Source organism: Rhagoletis pomonella, unplaced genomic scaffold (genome assembly GCF_013731165.1).
Source record: "Rhagoletis pomonella isolate Grant_MI unplaced genomic scaffold, Rhpom_1.0 Rhpom_scaffold_00004, whole genome shotgun sequence".
Taxonomy (NCBI): domain Eukaryota; kingdom Metazoa; phylum Arthropoda; class Insecta; order Diptera; family Tephritidae; genus Rhagoletis; species Rhagoletis pomonella.
In genome coordinates, this window is record NW_023458558.1 from 16,859,451 (window position 1) to 16,879,139 (window position 19,689).

General features: G+C 39.4%; 1 protein-coding gene across 1 annotated transcript in view; it reads right to left on the reverse strand.

Annotated features, from left to right (window-relative positions):
* LOC118737123 (uncharacterized protein DDB_G0287625) overlaps positions 1-19,689 on the reverse strand; it is a 51,573-nt gene that overhangs the window by 31,049 nt on the left and 835 nt on the right. Inside the window, exons 2-9 of the mRNA XM_036467424.1 lie at positions 16,630-17,090; positions 12,143-12,323; positions 11,815-12,081; positions 11,463-11,740; positions 11,280-11,410; positions 5,796-6,300; positions 5,285-5,728; positions 762-860 (exon numbers count right to left, since the gene is read on the reverse strand). Coding sequence (XP_036323317.1) covers positions 762-860; positions 5,285-5,728; positions 5,796-6,300; positions 11,280-11,410; positions 11,463-11,740; positions 11,815-12,081; positions 12,143-12,323; positions 16,630-16,858 — 2,134 coding nt within the window. The 5' untranslated portion in view covers positions 16,859-17,090. The remainder of the gene's footprint in view (positions 1-761; positions 861-5,284; positions 5,729-5,795; positions 6,301-11,279; positions 11,411-11,462; positions 11,741-11,814; positions 12,082-12,142; positions 12,324-16,629; positions 17,091-19,689) is intronic.

Genomic DNA, 19,689 nt, shown 5'->3' on the forward strand with positions numbered 1-19,689 from the left:
CTGTGGAAAATTAACAATAAAATACCTTTTTCGCAAAATCTATAAAGGACCCTTTTATTTCTAAAAAAAACGAGGTAACAGTTATTCGTCGCCACGCTGTATATGTGCAAAGAAACAAGTGTTAGGTCACCGACTATTTTAAAAAATGTTTTAGAGATAATTTTATTTGTTGGTATTGGATTGTATTTCTATGGCATAATTTTATTGGTTGCGGCATATATTTTCCGGAATTTTGTAGTCAAATTTATATTGTTTGCGTCTATTTGTGAAGTTTGATTTATTTAAGTTTCAACACGTTATCATTCTGTTTTGAATAAGTAAAAATCTTGCTGAGAAGTATATCTTACAAATCCTCAGTGGTATTAAAACCCATATTTGAAGCTAGTTACTCTAAAAGAAGGTATCGAGAAGTAAATCACAAACATAAACTTCGACCTTCACCTACAAACCGCCTGTTATTCTGTTTTCTAAATTTCCCGTTTTCACCAATTTTTTGCCATGATAATTCGTAAAAATTCTACTACTTTTAAAATGCATGCCACAATTAAGACAGTCTACAATTTGGTGAGTTTATAATGGTATTATCTTCTCCTATTCCACCATGGCTTCACTGTGAACTGTTCTATTAGGGGTATTCACGATCCGGTGCATGCTGTCTAGCAGTTTAATACATACATACATACATAGATATGAATGTGTGTAAAATCAAAACGAGCTTTATAATGACTAAAACTATAGAATAATTGCTTTTAAGTGCTTACCCTTCAAAGTTGTCGTTATGCCAGTGCTTGTACTAGGAGCGTTACTTGAAATAGCTGAAATAACTGTTGCGGGTTCTCTGCCATCGTCTGAGGATGTATCTGTAGAAAAGAATTATCATATTTAAATATTCAGTAGCAAAAAAACCGAGTGCGTGCAGTCCCTATGCGTGGAATAAGTCAAACTTAATGGAGAAAGTTTTTCATAATGGAAGAAGTTAGTAATAAATTTCATAATATACTACATGATACAAAAATAGGAAGGTAGAACCGCTGAGAGGAATTTTTCAAATTCTTGACGTTTGCAAGCAATTTAATCATGATAAATATATAGTCAGATAGAACCGCTGAGAGTCACTTTTAAAATTCTTGACTTTTCCAAACAATTTAATTATTAAATTGACTCACAAATTCACACATTCTCATTTTACAACGCTTTTATCAACTTGCAATGTTGTGTGTCCAGAAACTTTCAATGTTGTGGATCCAGAAACTTTCAATGTTGTGTATCCGACACCATAAAGCTTTGCTTTGAAAAGTTCCTATAAAAAAGCATAGTGCATAGGGCGACATCTGTAGTGAATAGGGCGAGGTAGATAACATCTAGATGTCGCCCTATGTACTACGTTTGCTACAGCGGAAATAGACGACACGCCATTTCTTTAAATAAAATTAATTGGTGCTCGTTTGTATGTACATACATATGTAAATGCATGTGTGTGCACCTTTCTATTAATATCGTTGAATTATTTTAATATCTATTGCAAAATTTTATTCAGACAGGACTAAAAAGTAGAAAATAAATAATATAAAAAAAACTTTTTAATATACAATGCTTTTATAAATGGACTAAAAAGTAGAAAATAATATTTCTCAGTCCCATAGAATTTGTTTTGATAACTTTTGATTTTGAAATTTTTTCGAACAATTTCATTTTTTTATTTTCAATTTTATATGATTTTAAAATGTTGGCAAACTTCAAAAAAAAATCATGGCCGACAAATTGAGAGAACGTTTCTACCTTGCTATATTTTTATCATGCAATTTAATTTTAAAATTTTACTCACAAACTCACACACACATTCTCATTTTCAATCTCAAACAACAACCCCAGCAAGAACAGTGACGGTCACTTTCCTAGTGACGTGACGGCACGCGTGCCCGCTAAGTTCGGCACGTTTTGCTATCACATTCTTAATAGTGAATCAAAAATGCTCCCAGAAGTTTTGTGTACGTGTGATTTTTCAAACCAAATAGTTTGCCTGCTTGCTCATATTTGAAAAGATTAGCGTGACTATTTACTCATATGTGACCTGGTCTACGAAAAGGGAGCTTACGTGCGAAAACTAGTTTTCTGTGAAAAAGCTGTTAAAAGTAAGCAACTCGTTTCGTTTACTCGTTTTTACTCTTCTTTCTCTACATTTCTAGTACACTTCTAAGCAAGTTAGGATTTTCTGCTTTTCACCACGTGAACAAGCATCTCATCTTCCATCCGAATCAACCAAAAAGTGAAAATTGATTTTTTGACACCTAAGCCCCCTTTCCGTAGACCAGGTCACATATGTGAAAGATAGCTCGCACGAAAAAACAATAGATGGCGCTCCAATCAAAAATTATTACAGGTATGTTAGTAACACCATAAAATTTGCGTTTGTGTTGGAGTTTCGGTCACGCTGGTTTTGCTGGGACTTTGAACAATTTTTTTTTTTACTCTCAATTTTATTCAATTCAATTCAATTTTTCAAAAAAAAAAAATCATAGCCGACGCATTGAGAGAACGGTTTTACCTTACTATGCTTTTATCATGATATACTATACATACTACGTATGTACATTAAGGTGTCCCTTCGCCATATGGCACAATTTTAATTTAAATTTTTGTTAGGTTACACCACACAGATTGGTGAATATACATGAAAAAATGTGTTATTCAAAATTTCATATATGTACATAAGTTGTTTTTTCCTTAACGTCTTATTTTAGTTGTTCATATTTTTAAACGTACAGAAAATAACAAAGTTATCGTGAGCAGGCTGTTTGATTGAAGAGGCGTGGCAGGCAGTTGCCAGGGATGTCCCTATGTCCAGGGACTCATACAACAATCAAGGAGCATTTTGATGCCAGCAGGTAGAGAGTCTTCCTGCATTCTGTGGCTACTTAGGACGTTGCTTCGTTAGAACTGAGAGATTTGATGCAGCCTGGCTGTCAGAATAGATAGCAATAGGCCGTCTGGAGGGGCGGAGGTTATAAGCCTCCTCCGAGCCACCTCCATTATGGCGTTTAATTCTGCTTGAAAACGCTACAATGGTCCGGTAAGCGAAAACTGAGATTTAGCGCGAATTCATCAGAGTAGATCCCGCTACCTTTTCCTTTTGTTAAGCTTGGAACCATCTGTATATATGGCCGGAGACCCTGGGCTCAGGTCTGTGGCCCTTTCCCACTCGTTCCTCTCTTGGATTCTTGTGGAGAATTTGTTGTCTAAACAGAGTATAGCAGTGGTATAATCTGCCTGTCGTAGATTATCCGGTAGAGTTTCAAGTACTTTTGCGTGTCCAAATCTGAGCTCTCTCCACGACTGGATTGTATTTAACCTGACCGCACTACAGCCGGCTTGAAATTTGCCGCAGAGATCCACAGGCGGAAGATTTAAGACTATTTCCAGAGATTTGCTGGGTGTAGTGGGCAGGGCTCCCGTAACGAGCATGGCAGCCGTCCTCTGCACACGCTCCACCTTGGATCTGGATAAGGTGTTGTTTAGCGCATACGGAGACCGCGTAGAAAAGGATGGGTCTTATCACAGCTGTGTACATCCAGTGTACTATATGTGGTTTTATTCCTAATTTTTTGCCTATAGCCGTCTTGCAGGCATTCAGGGCAGTATTGGCCTTCCGAAAGCGGCCTTCACTGTTTCGTCTCCAGTCCAGTTTCTTGTCTAGAATAACTCCAAGGTGTTTGACCTCGGTTGAGAGAGTAAGTGCCACCCCGTTTAGGGTGGGAGGTTTAAATAAGGGTGTTTTATACTTCCTTGTGAAAAATACTTTTTCCGTCTTGGCAGGATTCACATTAAGTCCACATTCCTTGGACCAGATGTTTACCAGACCGAGTGCGTTTTGCAGTAACTCACTCAGGACCTGAAGATGTTTGCCCGTTGACACGATTGCTATGTCTTCGGCGCACGCTATGACTTGACAACCGCTGCTCTTTAGGCTTAGAAGTAGAGTGTTTCCTGTTAGATTTCAGAGTAGAGGGGAGAGAACGCCCCCTTGGGCGGTGTCTCTGGTCACATACTTTGTAATGGAACCATACCCCAGTTCTGATAGAATAGTTCTCTTTCCGCGAATCTTTCGTCAAATGTCAAATGGCTTTCAGCAACAAGTCAAACGACTTCTGCAACAAATGAACTGTGGCGTCTTGCCTTCGTCAACCGTCCACACCAGCTCTCATGCTTTCGGTAACCGTCCAAATGCAGTATCGTGCTTTCGGCAGTCGATCAAATACGGCGGCTGCTGGTTTCGTGCATGTTCACTCTGAATACTGGTTTGCCGAAGGCTGTATTTGCAAGCACTGTACGCTATGCACTGGTCTTCGTTCATCTCCGGTTTTTAATGTGAGCAGGCTTAAAGTCACAAAATCAGCATCGTTTGCCAATCTCTGGTATGTATGTCCTGGAATTTTTTAATCAATATTTCGTCAAATTCCCGATGAGCTAGAAACTTGAAACTTTGCTCATAACCCGGTGACAATGCAATATGAAAAATGCAATAACCCGCTAAGTGGCGCAGAAGTCGAGACATTTGGAAAATCCATATTTATGATCCCATTTTGTTCATATTTGGGGTCAGTTTCTCAGTGCAGTTTTTAAGGTTTAGTTAAACTCAGTTTAAATTTAAACTAAGTTTAAGCTACTGACCAGTTTTTCAGCGCGAGTTTAAGCACGCTTCATAGTTTAGTTGTTTTGTAGAGCGACACTGTTCTTCAACCGACTTCAAAAAAGGAGGTTATCAGTTTGTCGGATTTTTTTTTATGTATGTTACCGCATAACTTTGGACCCCGTTAACCGATTTTGATAATTCTTGTTTCATCGGAAAGGTGGTACGTCAAGGGTGGTTCTAATTTTTTTTTAGATCCGATAATTGGATCGCGAGAAGAAAGCACGATAATCTTAAATTTTTATATAAGAATTGAAGTCGGTTTTGTTTTTTGCTTAAAAATTACTTGTTCTTTATGCAGATAAAAAACTTTAGCCATTTATTTTCACTTTGAAAGGTCATAGACGGAAATTTTAAAAAGAGTTTGTTAGGTGGTGCTTCATGTGTTGCCCGACCAAATTGGCCTATGCAAGTAAACTCTAACTCAAGTTGCGTTTGTTATTTTCCTTATGCACAATTTTCATCTTACGTATGAACATTTTGCTTATTTTTGTATGTGCCGCTATACTTAAGTATTTTTATCATGACTTAAACGACAAACAGTTTAAACTCGCACGGAAAAACTGGCCCTGAGTGTATGTACGTAAGCAGGCTTACCATAGATACAGTGCTTTTTATATTTTCTGCGCTGATAACGGTGATTGCTTACTGCTCCCTTGGTTATCGCTGTTGCTGCTGATGAGGTATTATTCATCGCCGCTGCATTTGAGGTAGACGCAATGGCAACATTTGTTGAATCAGTGTCATTAGTTAGATTGACCCTGCGTGAATAACTAAGACCGTGACGGTGAGATGCTTGGTGGCGCTTAACATGTGCGCGTGTTGGCATTGCTTTACTGCAGCTTGCTTCACATTTTCCAGAGCTATTGTCACGGACTTTCACAATTTTATAAGGTCGTCTATTGCCCAAGGAGGCTCCTTTTATTGCTAAACGTCGTAACCGGCTGCGTTTTGTGGCAATTAAGTAAGCGATGCGATTGGCAAAGGCATGTCGCTGAGGCTTAGCCTTTTTACTGAAATTCGATTTGCGGCGTTTAAGTTCTGAAAGTGATAAATAATAAATAGTCGAAAATTCCAATAACAACAAGGTTTAAAAGTAAATGTATACCTCTTCGCCTTGCGAATCGTCGCTTGGTATGTTTTGTGGAACGCTCGCGCATTGTACCATTGCTTCTTTCCATTACAATTTCTTCTGCGGGTCCTGCGACCTCATCATTCCCGCCTACATTAACGGCAATAGTAACACCATCTCCACCGTCGTCACCATCATCATCGTCGTCGTCGTCGCTTTCATCGTCTTGACTACTATCTGAACTATCATTTGAGCTTGAGCATGAATGAGTGCCCTCTGAACCATGTGATGAGTCTGTTGAACTATCCGTATCCCAACCCTCTATTTCCTGTTGGATAAGTGAGTCAAAGAATGCCATCATACGTGGATCTTCGTTCGTATTGCGACTGCTATAGTCATGTGACATATGCGACCAGCTGTGAGGAGATGTGGACATTGAAGTGAAATTGTAAGGTGAATACAGTTCTCTCGGATTTTCGGGACAAGAAGCTTCGTTCAACAATGAACCTGACCAATCCTTCTGCGTAAACGGACTCCAAAGCTGAAATACAAGCATTCGATATGTATGCTAAACACTAAGCAAGTTTTAGTTAGGTTAAAATGTCAGAGAATAACTTTACGCTTACTTAGGATCTACATAAGTGCCGCTTTGGTAACATAAACTTTGTATGACTATGTTAAACCTAACCTTACATGAGACCGCGATAATAACATAAGCGACATTTTTTTTTAATGTAATTTTAATTGCTCTACTGCTTCCTGTTTGATTTCATTAAAAAATGGTCCTAGCCTCGCAACTTCAGGTTTGGGTTTTCCTAACTGTTTGTGGTTTCTTTTGTGGTTGCATACGGTCCACATGATTTTGGCTATAATTCAGCCTTAGGCCATGTATCATCTAAAGGTTGTGGAGAAAAATATTCCTGTATTAAGATCCGATTGGAGGTGATGCCTAGTCTTCAACTGAAACAATTTGGAACTCTCTCCGGCTAACGCATCAGCTGCCTCCCTGTTCTGCTCTGTTTCAAGGTCGATTTTTGAGTCATCGAACCATCGAGCCATCGGAGAACGAGGATCTATCTATTCCCACGACAGCCGGTTCTACGTACATTCCCACGACAGCCGGTTCTACGTACCGGAATGACTCATTCCCACGACAGCCGGTTCTACGTACCGGAATGACTCGGGTTTCACCCGACCAAGGGCTGTTGTTTCGGCGATCTAACCCCGTTTAGGTCGGCCCCCTGTTGCTCAAACAGAGCAGCCTCCACGGCAAACGATAGTCCGCCCGTGCAGCCCCACACACTCACACAGCAACCACACACAGTCGCCACTACACAACAACATAATAACACCACAGACCGTACCACAGCCACCACAGACCACATAACTCACACAACCGCACCACCACCCACACGCCGCCGCCAACAACTCCTGGTGCCCCCTACAATCTGCACGGTATGTCAGACCAGAATATTCCGTAATGTGACATCAGTCAAGTGCAACACCTGCCTTGGCTGGTGCCACTTTAGGGCATGTTCAGGTCTGCGTACCACGCGAGATTGGACGGGGAATTTCGAGGGCCCGTGCTGTGCTGCTCGGTCGCAGACGTCAATTGCGACGCCCCCCCACCACCACCACAGGGCGGCAACCACCTCAGCAGCACACACAGCCAACGGCGGCAAGAACATACACCTCACTCACACCCCACATCACGACATGTCTCCCGAACCACATGAAGCTCCTCCAATTCAACTGTAACGGGCTACAGAGCAAGATTGAGGAGATAACCGTCTTCATGTGTCGGCATGGTATATTAATAGCTGCGGTCCAAGAGACGAAGCTGCACAGCAATTCAACTTTGTTGAATTGCGCCGGGTACAACGTGCACCGTCGAGATCGCGAGCGAGATAATGGTGGTGGCTTAGCGTTCATCACGCACCACACCGTGCAGTATCGTCTTATCGAAGCAGACATCGACCGCAGGGATACCACCCTAGAATGTCAGGGCATCGCTATCCGGTCAGGCGATGTCGAGCTCGAAATATTTAACATTTACATATCCCCTGTCACCTGCTGCCCGGCAGGATATCACCCTGATATAGGTGCGCTCCTCAGAGGTGAAAACCGTATGGTAGTAGGTGACTTTAATGCGCACCACGATCTTTGGCACTCAAGCCTGTCAAACGATCGTAGGGGAACAGACTTGGCTGAGCAGATAGACGATTCGACATTCTGCACAATGAACGACGACGCACCCACCAGGATTATGGGTAACTGCAGTAGCTCGCCAGACATCACAATAGTCAGCGCTGGTCTGATAAACAGCATAACGTGGCGACCTATGCTGACTCTAGCATCAGACCATCTACCCATAGTCATCTCGATTGATAAACCAACCGACTTTGCCTCCGCCAAACACCGGACCTATATCAACTTTTCCAAAGCTGATTGGAAAGGTTACGCGGAGTTTACTGAAAACACCTTCGCAGCGCTCCCCACACCAACCGACGTCCACCTCGGTGAACGTAAGTTCCGCAGGGCTATCACTGCTGCTGCAGCTCGCTTCATACCGGCAGGATGTATATCGGACCCACGTCCAAACTTCCCTGCCGAAGCGGCTGTTCTAGCTGATGAGCGTGATAGCCTTCGTCAGGCCGATCCCGGAGATCCCCGTATCAGGGATCTCAACGCGGAGATTCGGCAACTTGTAAACGTACATAAGCGGAAGAAGTGGGAGGAGCACCTGAAGACTTGTAATTTCACCTCTGGTGTGAGCAAGCTTTGGTCAACCGTGAGGTCATTGTCTAATCCGACGAAGCACGACGACAGAGTCGAAATTTCCTTCGGCGACCATGCTTCGTCGGACCCGGAGAGATGCGCGAGCTATTTTAGCCGGCAGTTCATACTGCATCCTCCGGTAGACAAAGCCAAGCGTCGAGTGACCAGAAGGCTGCACAAACTGCCAACAAATTGTGCCCCCCTTGCTTTCACTTGCGGTGAAGTTCAGGTGGCCAGCGGGAAGGCGAAAGCCTCCAAAGCCATGGGTCCCGACGGAATATGCATGCTGATGCTGAAAAATTTGGGTCCTGCGGGGGTAGCGTACCTAACGGAGGTCCTCAATCTGTCAATGGCCACTCTCATCATCCCAGACATCTGGAAGGTGGGGAGAGTGGTCCCACTGCTCAAACCGGGGAAACCCGCCAACAAAGGAGATTCGTATCGTCCGATTACACTCCTTTCCCCGGTAGCGAAGACACTTGAGGCCTTGCTACTCCCGTACTTCACAAACCACCTGACCCCAGCGAAGCATCAGCATGGTTTCCGTAAAGTGCACAGTACAACAACAGCACTTAACGCCATAAACACTCAGATAACTCGTGGCCTTAACCGCAACCGTCCCTGTGAGAGAACGATTCTAGTAGCGTTGGACTTGTCAAAGGCGTTTGACACCGTCTGCCATTCCACGCTGCTAGAAGATATAGAGGCCTCCTCTCTCCCACAGAGGCTCAAACGGTGGTCGGCAAATTATCTGAGTGGTCGACATTCGTCGGTAACATTTAGAGACAAAACGAGTAAGCAGCGAAAAATAAAACAGGGGGTTCCTCAGGGTGGTGTCCTTTCCCCGCTACTGTTTAACTTTTATATTTCAAAGCTCCCTCAACCACCAGAGGGAGTCTCGATTGTCTCCTATGCCGACGACTGCTCGATCATGGCGACTGGGAATAGAATTGATGACCTGTGTTTGAAAGTAAACGGCTATCTCTCCGAACTTTCTCGCTTCTTCACTGCAAAGTGTCTAGCCCTCTCCCCTACGAAATCCTCCGCGACCCTGTTCACAACCTGGACGAAGGAGGTCAGGCTACCGCTGGGGATTCACGTCGATGACACACCAATTCCGACGGTGAATAACCCCAAAATACTCGGAGTAACATTCGACAGCCTGCTCTCCTTCTCTGCGCACTCAACCGCTATTGTCAATAAAGTACAGAGCCGCAACAAGGTCCTCAAGTCGCTAGCCGGCAGCACTTGGGGCAAAGACAAAGAAACGTTGCTGGCAACATACAAGGCAATAGGCCGGCCGGTTTTGAACTACGCAGCGCCAGTGTGGTCGCCAGGGACTAGTAGGACGCAGTGGACGAAGCTACAGACGGGACAAAATACGGCACTTAGGACAGCGACGGGATGCCTCCTGATGTCGCCAGAACATCACTTGCACGGCGAGGCGCAAATGCTCCCAGTTAAGGAGCACAACATAATGCTCTGCAAGCAGTTCCTGATCGGGAGCCACAGAAGTGGCCACCCAAACAGACAGCTGCTTGCAGAGGAGCCCTCGCCTAGGCACGTCAGGAGGCATCTATATGAACTGACGGACGAAGTCCAGAGGTTCATTAAGCAACCTCTGGACCCGACAGCGTACAGACAGGCCCTGAACGGCATTCACAGGGACTCAGTCTCGAGTTATGTAGACTCTAGACCTGTGAATGCCGTTCTAGGCATACCACCCCCGGACATTGACGAGACAGAGCTTCATCTGCCTCGGGAGACACGCACTACACTTGCTCAACTTCGCTCCGGCTACTGCAGCAGGTTAAACTCCTACTTGAGTAGGCTGAATGAGGATGTGCCGAACGAATGTCCGGCATGCGGAGAGACCCCACATGACTCGAACCATCTCTTCGCATGCCCGGAAAACCCGACAACCCTAACGGCCCTGTCCCTGTGGACAGATCCCACAGAAGCTGCACGCTTCCTAGGGTTGCCGTTAGTGGAACTTGACGACAACGACTGAGATACCAACCGATCTGGGCGGGGTTGTTGTAGCCGCTACAACAACAACAACAGAACGAGGATCTATCCAAGGGGCCCACAGTGGTACAGCCCCACATATTTTTTGGAAAAATTTAGAAGTAGGTGGCGTGTAATGTAATCCCGGCTGAAAAACTTATATTGGTGATGCAGTCTAATGTATATTTAAGAATTGAATATTCAAAACCCTGAACTTTTGCCGCCAAAATCTCACTGTGAGGCGGTATCAAAGTCCCTGTCACAGTTGGCTTACGGGAGATGGGCCCGAACGGCTGGTGGAGTTCAAGGACGCTTATACCGCCTGTTGTTTATTTACTGTCTTATCTTGGATAGCAATAAAGCAATTTCTCTAATATGCCCGACCCGTTATGGGTTTTATCCATAAACCCAGTCCTCTGACAATGAACTCCGCCTCATTTTGTAGGATTATACTGGTTCCGTAAGACTTTCCACCAGGCCAGCGAACCGTGACATGAGTTCGGACATACAACTGATGTATACATCTAGAGCACATATTTTGTATTAAGACTCACATCTTCCCGAAAAGCGGTTTGCACGAGTAAAAGACAACGATTTTCTTCTCTATATATCTTCCCTATATATTTAGTTTACTTAGCTTGAAATCCAGTATCAGCCTCAGAGACTTCGTTCGTTTAGATAACCGTGACCATTTATGATAGGGATATATGTACACCAAACGAAGTTATCGCTTACCTTCACAATCTTTTCAACGCCGGAAGAGGCCATCAGACATTTTTGTCGGTTGTAACGCACTTGATTTACAATAGACCGATGCCCATATAGAACCATTTGTGTGTTCTCCACCCACTGATCAGTCCGCTCCACTATAAGAGAATATTAGTAATAAGAGGTTGCACTTACGGAATTTTTACTTACAATTCACATCAGACACACGCCACACATAGAGATTGAAGTCATCTGAGCCAGATAACACAAATTCATCATTTTCCCCTGCAAATGTACAGCTTTTCATGGTGCAAGAATTATAATAGTTTCCATGATAAAATGTACACACGGGTTCTGGCGATTGTGTATTATAAAGGATGGGAGGTAAACGACGTCGCAGCGCCAATATCAGACTTCCATTAGAATTAAAACGTACACTCATGCAACTCGGCGGATCGTCGACATGACCTCCATATTGTATAACAGGACTATAAATAATTAATCAAAAACAATTTATTCAGTGGAAGCTATGGAGGTAGAGCAACAACAAAATGTATCATACTGATGCGGTTTACGTATATCCCAGAAGGCAGCACCTCTCTTGGAATTAGCAGTAACCAAAAAATTTCCACCGGCAGGATGAAATTCCACTGCATGAAATGAAGTGTGCTGTTGAGCCACAACTAAAGGATCGGCCGTGTCAACACGTTGGTCAAACACCAAAATTTGACCATCTTCACAAGCCGTAGCAAAAATACTATCACATTTTGGATCGATGGATAAGCCGTAAACGGGGTTATTATGCTTGAAGACGTTGACAAGTTTGCCACTAAAAAAAAAAATAGAACTTTAAATGTTTGTATTGGAATAAAACTTGCTATTCAACTTACGTTTCAAAGTCATGTGCTATTACCAGGTCGTCGTTGCCCCCGGACAATACAATTCGATTGCAACGATCAAAGCCCAAACAGAATATATTGCTGGTGTGTTCGGTTTGCAAAACTCTCGGCCGACCATGATGAGCGATAGCTTTCTCAACATCCCATATAAGAACACGCTTGTCGTCGCCACCTTCATACAGAAATGAATATATATTTGCATATAAATGAACGGTTTGATTGAAAGAAATACATTTGTCTGCTATCAAGATCTTAGAATGATACATAGATAAACCATTCAAAATTATTAATACAAGTTTCGGATTGCTATTATCTAACGTGATTGATGACACCGTGCGATAAAAACAAAAAAAAAAAAAACAGAACACACGAAGAAATCAATGTACACACACGATGCTATGGGCCAAATATAGTAAAACCACGTTTTTAGTTTTTCACTTAGACGTCCCCATTTTTTAACTTTGTGGTTTCAAAGATATGATTGATTCCAAAAATTTTGTGCAATGTAAAATAACGATATGGTTCACAAGGATGAATAGGTATCGAAAATGCCCTTTAATTAATTTTATAAACTTAGAAGGATGAAATACGAGAATGTGGTCGAGTGTGTATATATGAGCTCCCTAATATATAATTTTTACATAAATAAATGTTGCAAGATTTCAAGCAGAGTCAATGATAAAACTTTCAAATATCATTTTCAATACCTACTCGCCCTTATGCACCAAAAAAATTGTCTTCTTCTTTTATTCTACAGAAATGTATATCTTTAATTTGAATCCATACTGTTTTTCTACATCGCACCATGGTACAATATTAAAAAAAAAAACATCATTGTTTCTACCCCCACTAAAAAGTTTACTGTAAGAGAAAAGCGATGTTTCCATACATCATCTATACTACAATAAAACTGTAGAAAAGTCGTATCTGTACAATGAAAATGTCTGTAAAATAATGACCGAAGGTGACGCAGGGAATACAATGGAATACATTTAGACAATTTTTTAGAATTTTTGTCTGTCTGTTTGTTTGGGGGCTGTAACTGGTATCTATAGAGTGACCTCGGAGAGCTATAACTTCGGAACCGTAAAACACAAGACTTTGAAATTTGGTTTATTATTTTGAATTAATTTTTTTATTAAAATATAGTGCATGCTTCAACGAAATAATATAACTCAAAGATTTGTATAAGATTAAAATAAAGATAAGATAAAGAATTGTAGAAATCGGTTAACGTGGTTCAAAGTTATGCGGTAACATACATAAAACAAATAAAAATATTCTGACGAATTGATAACCTTTTCCTTTTTGTGAAGTCGGTTAAAAATCAAATCATGCATACATATAGGGCGTTTTCAAAAGTGGCATAACTCCGTCCGTGAAAGTATTCAACTCGGAACCCGCTGGTGCTAGCAGATGTAGCATGTAGGATAGTGTACTGTACTATTTTGTACTTGTGCATGATATTGTGTAATGATCTGGTTTCATACGATCAACATAACAGTTCGCTTACATCCTTTCATTTACATCTTCCCAATTTTCACTGACATATTTCGTTAAGATTTCTTTCTTTTTTGTTAGCGAAATGATTAATGATTAAATCATTTGGTTAAGTAGGTTTGGTGATTAATTAATTTACGCTGGAATTTTCCTCTGCACACAAAGCCAGTTAACCAGGTATGGCTAAGTCAGTTTTCCTCATTTCTGTTTATGTGTTACTAATAAAAATAATAATAATTTTTTTTTATATATTATGTATTTTTTACAAGCATGAAACACAAAAGAATCATGATAACTTTTGTTTGGTTTCAAATTCGGAAAAACTAGACCATTTAATCAGAATTTCTTTTTAATTGGATTAACGATTAATGATTAAAATTAAACAATCGTAATCACAACCGACGATTAACGATTGAAATAGGGTGTAATTTACATTTTTTTGTAGCACCGTGTTATTATTATTATTAGGTGCATTCTTTCGGGGCTAATTTTTAAATCCCCCGGCCGCTAAATAAGTTTTACTTCAAACAATTTTTTGAGTTAAAGATGCAAAATTTGTTATCAGCCCTTTTTAAACGACTTCCAAAAAAGGAGGAGGTTATCAGTTCGTTGGAATATTTTTTATTTATGTATGTTACCGCATAACTTTGGACCACGTTAACCGATTTCCATAATTCTTTTTGCATCGGAAAGGTAGTGTCTCCGATCATTGGATCATGAGATATCTATGTATGTATATTTTTTATATGAGAGTTGAAGTCGGTTGTTTTTTGCTAAAAATTAGTTGTTTATAGTCTATTCATAACGATATACTAGGCCGTATACACAGAACTAAGCAATTGTTTTTTCTTAAAATTTCATACCTTTCACTTTAATTTATTTGAACAAATCAAGTAATATCGCAGCCCTATGTAGATTTAAAGTGAGCTAACTCAAAATTCAGATCGCGAAATATAACTGCTTGTGGAGATTAAGCGTTTGTACAGATTAAGCGCAATTAATGCAAAAACAGGTATAAGAGTAGTTTCCCTGCAGGAAATTGAATTAGTTTGAAAGTAATTTATGAACTACTTTATTTTCAATTATAACTAATTGAAATTCTCACTATTTTACCTGCAACAAATTCATTTATTTAACATGGCGATGTCCTAGGAAGCAATCAATTGCCTTTTCCTGCATGTATTTTCCACTACTTTAAAATGAATTTGGCTTAAACAACTTCAAAGTCAGTATGTTTTGTTTGAATACGCTTTCCTTCTGCACTTCACAGATGCGTTTTCATAACTAAGAAAAACCGGAATTAAAATTAAATTTTTTGAATTATTTGAACATGGACCTTCTTGGCTGCGTCCAATTGTAGAAAACATCCAGACAAGTAATGTGCTTTCAAATGTCCGACTCTGCATTTAATTTCAACTACTTTAAAATGAATTTGGTTTACACAACTTCAAACTTCTTTTGAATACGCTTGCGTTCCGGACTTCACAGAGGCTTTTTCTTACTTCCAAGACACAAACTGTTTTTTTGAGCAAAAATAGTATACAAATTCGAAACATTGCATTTGTTTTAAAGTAGTGTTTCAATTAGTTGATTTTAAAAGAAAATCACTTGTTTCCGTCAGGGTAATCATCACGCTAAAGATTATAATTTATTATTATTAACTTATTTAGAATAAAATTAATTTTATAAAACTTTAAGCTATCGCACAATTTACAGCGAACCTGTTGTTACCTAATCTTACATCCTACAGTGACTCATACAAATGACCACGTGTTGATTTTTTTTAAATATTCGCAATGTTTTCGGAGCTTAATTTTTTGTTATTTTTTTTATAAAAATACCGTTCAAGCTTTATCCAACAACATATAAATCACAGATTTAACCTTTATACAAAATTTAGGAAAAATCAACAAATTTTCATCGAAATTTCGCGTATGCAATTTTATAGTCCCAACAATTTTAGTCTAATGAAGTGCAAGTTTCAACCGACTAAAAATCGCGTTGGTTTTCGATTTTTGTTATTGAGACTACTTTTGCGTTTTTTTTAGAACAAGTGAAATTTACAAAACCTGGTCTCCCGCATTTTATTTCATATGAAATTGATGCTTATATGGAGAAAAGTCCAAAAATCCGTCACAAAAAAAAATCAAAAATAACAAAAAAATTAGTTCGAAAAACATTAGGAATATTAAAAAAAAAACCAAAACGTGGTCATTTGTTTGAGTCACTGTATTTCACAAGCCTTCACTCATGTTCGCAAGTTTTCGCGGTATACACACTAGTGCTATTAATTGATAAAACTTATTTTATTCAAATAATAATCTTTCTTGTGAAAGTTATTGACTACATAGTACGATGTACTTCAAACATGTATTTTTTTCTTAAAAAATTCATGCAGGTCTCACCATTTGGACCAGCATCCCAGTAGATAATTTCAGGAGTTAAAAACCCTTCCGAAAGGCTTTCCTGAGAGTCAGAGGCCGTCCACTATACATTCCTCTCTCCTTTCTTTTTTGTATGGAATGGCACAAATTGAAGGGCTTCTCCTTTCGCTACGCATGGAAGGACTTCCAGAAGGGGTTTTTATAGGGCGTACTTCAGAAGGCATTTGGAGGAGTTCTTTTAAAGTTTCTTCTTTAATTTATAAGTATCACACATCTTTTAAGTATTTGTTTACGGTTTATGTCAAATATGTGTTATTGCAACTAAAATGTTTATTGAAATTCATTTGTAATGCTAAATAATATATGGATAAGGCCTTCTAGAAGGCATGCAAGGAAGCCCTTCTTGGGTAGGCATCTTAGGTGGCGTTACTTAAAAAGGCCTACCTAAATTATCTTCTGTGAAACCACATATTTAAGTTTCATCGAGATTAAAAATCATCCTATGTATAATTTCTTGTGTGTTCTATAACGTTCTAGCGATGTCACTTTTATGAATCTGTTTTTCTACCTCTATAGTAAGTTTGTATTTTTTACCTGACGCAAGATAACTTCCACCATGCGAAAATTCGATTGCATTAACACAACCATAGTGAGCTCGCAAATCAGTCTTGAATAAATTCCTTGCAACACGATAACGCTCCGTATATAAACGCCCTGAAAAGTTGCGGGGATTACGTAGTGGCCACAAGTTCAATTCTCGCTGCATAAGCTGATGATATAGATTTGAACTGCTGCATAGCGTTGATTGGGCTGATTGCATCATTGTGCTCTTTCAGATTTATCAAAATGTAGAGAAGTTATCCTTCTATAATTTAGAAAATCATATTTTGATTTTAGCATACAAATAAAAATCGACACTTAAGTGGATTTAATTTTTATCGAATGTGGTGTGATCATAGAAATCACATAATACAGTCCATTCAAAGAATAAAGCTGCTTTCAGATCAGCAGATCAAATATGTCAGTTGTAGATAAATGCTGTGCCGGCAGGTAACCTGTGAATAAAAACTTGAAGATATTATTCTGTTGCGACCTTTACTTTGTGAATGTATGTATATGAATAGCTAAAAATAATGGACTAAAAAATAATTTATATACATCGCTTACTTTCTAGAAGAAGCATAACTAAAAAACTAAAGTTATAAAAAAGTTATGCTCGTATTATATAATGACATTGAGTAACTGGCCCTTAAACGTCGTTACCGAAACAATGTAATAAGCATGGAGTCAGTACGTTACCGAAGATTCTGAAACCGGAAAATTTTATTATCAAAAAATGTTACCAGTTCCTGTCGCCGCGATTCTAGATACGTTGGTAATGCAGTTAACATATTCAGCAATTCAGCTGTGAAGAATTGTGGAAATTCTCGCATTGCATATTTCACGGGGCAATGTTTTGTTACCATCTTATGGGATGGTAAAAAAAAATAAACCGGTTACAAGGGTACACAAAAAGATACACAAAAATGTATCGGTTAAAACATTTTTATTACCAGCGCAGAATAGACCTGTAAGAAAAATATGTATAGCGAAAAGTGCTCCTAAGAAGGAATGAGGCCGGTCAAAGGATTTTAGAAAAAATACTTTCTTACTCCCCAGTGGAAATTACACAGATTCAGATATAAATATGTACTATCGTTGCTCGTTTATATGGCCACAGAATTATTTACACATTTTAATATGCTTCGAATTTTGTTAGTTCACATATAACAGGCTAATCCTCAATAAAGAAAATGTAATTCTAATTGTAAATGCACATTTTATGTATGGTTTAAGAGTATGTGCTACGAAAGTACATATGTAGTACATACATTCATGTGCTTACGTTTATATCGACATGCACCCATAAATATATATATGTGCATACAGACGGGCATTTCCATTGTCATGTGCGTGACAGTCGTACGTTTCAATGCGATACAAACAAGGAAAAATACTGTTTTCTCTTACATCTTGAAGCCCTTGTCGTGCTTCATTTTGTAAAAAAAAAAATCCGGTTAATTTACGAGGTATACGCGGATACGAGGCATTTACGCGTTTATATGAATACCCTGAGAAAACATGGTCCTTAAATATACGCAATTAAAGAGAGTAACCTTATTGGTGAAAGTTATTTTTTTTCTTTTCTTACAAAATCGCAAACCTTGCGAATTGTGGTTGTATAAAAACAACAAGTAAAGAAGTATAATTTCGGGAGAGACCGAACTTTATATACCCGGCGCAGGTATCAAATATTGTCGTTTCAACTTTCTCTGAACTACCTTTGCATGATAAGTAGGGGTGTTTACCCGATTTCAACCGTTTTCGATAATATGCAGAGATAGACTTAATGATTTAGTTGAACCTAAATAGGTACAAATCGATAAAGTGGTTACCGAGGTACACCCAATTCCTAAAAGTATATAGCAGTCTTATTTATTGTTAGGAGATTGTTGTAACTATTAGCTTGAAGTAAATTAGCGTCCTCAGTTATTGAAATATCGGAGTTTTCGTATCTGAAATTTACCATTATACGGGATGCGGGTGTAATTTTAGTCAGATTTGGATAATTTTCAATAAATTGCTTTTCCGTACCAAGGTTATTAAGTGCACCGAGAAATTGATAAATCGGTTACCGAGATACACATTTGTGGTCATAAAGGGGCGGCGCAACGCCCATTATCCAAAAATGTATAATAATGTATTTTACTGCTAAGTGGTTATTGTAAATATCGATTTCGAGTCAATTAGCTTCAGTAGTTACTGCTTTATCGTAGTTTTCGTGTTTCTGTAAATTACCGTTATATGGCAGGTGGGCGTGGTTATTGCCCGATTTCAAAGATTATCAACAGATTTCTTAGCTGGATTGTAAGCAAGGTTCGTACCGAGAATGGTAAGGATTGGTGAAGCGGTAAATTCGTTTTGGCTGTTACAAACAACAGTTATGTGAACAAAGTTACTATACCCTTGTGCACAAGTGCGCTTGGGTATACAAATTTATAATTCATGGTAAATTTTTTGGAAATCTATGATTAATTATTTTTTCAACTACGCTCGCCAAATTTAACCCGAATCGGACCATACATACGGTTTTTCAAAATATTTCGACCCTGGCGCCACCTGGCGAGGTCATGTTCCGCAAAAATATTTCTGTCCACATGAGTTGCATTCCCGTACTGATAGTTTTTGATAACTAACAATACCCGAATAAACCTAATGTAAAAAGCAGATAAATTGGTGGTCCATACATAATTATGTACGTGAGATGTGTATGTATGTACATATGGCTTTTATTTTTCTTCGCGGTAGACCCTCCGATGGAAACGCCCATATGTACCTACATACGTATGTACATGTACGTCTGTATGTACATATGTAAATCATTATATATATATATATATATATATATGTTTGTACATACAATACATACCTACTTCAAAATAAAAGGCTATTAGGCAGCATGACTACCTCCCGGAGTCCCCCTTTCATGATGGCTAACGCTATCACGCTGCCATGTTTAACCATAGAAAATAAATGAAAACTTTTAGTCACTAAACTCTTATGTAGAGTAATACTTTACTTTACTAAATCAGCACGGTCATATGCAGTATACTG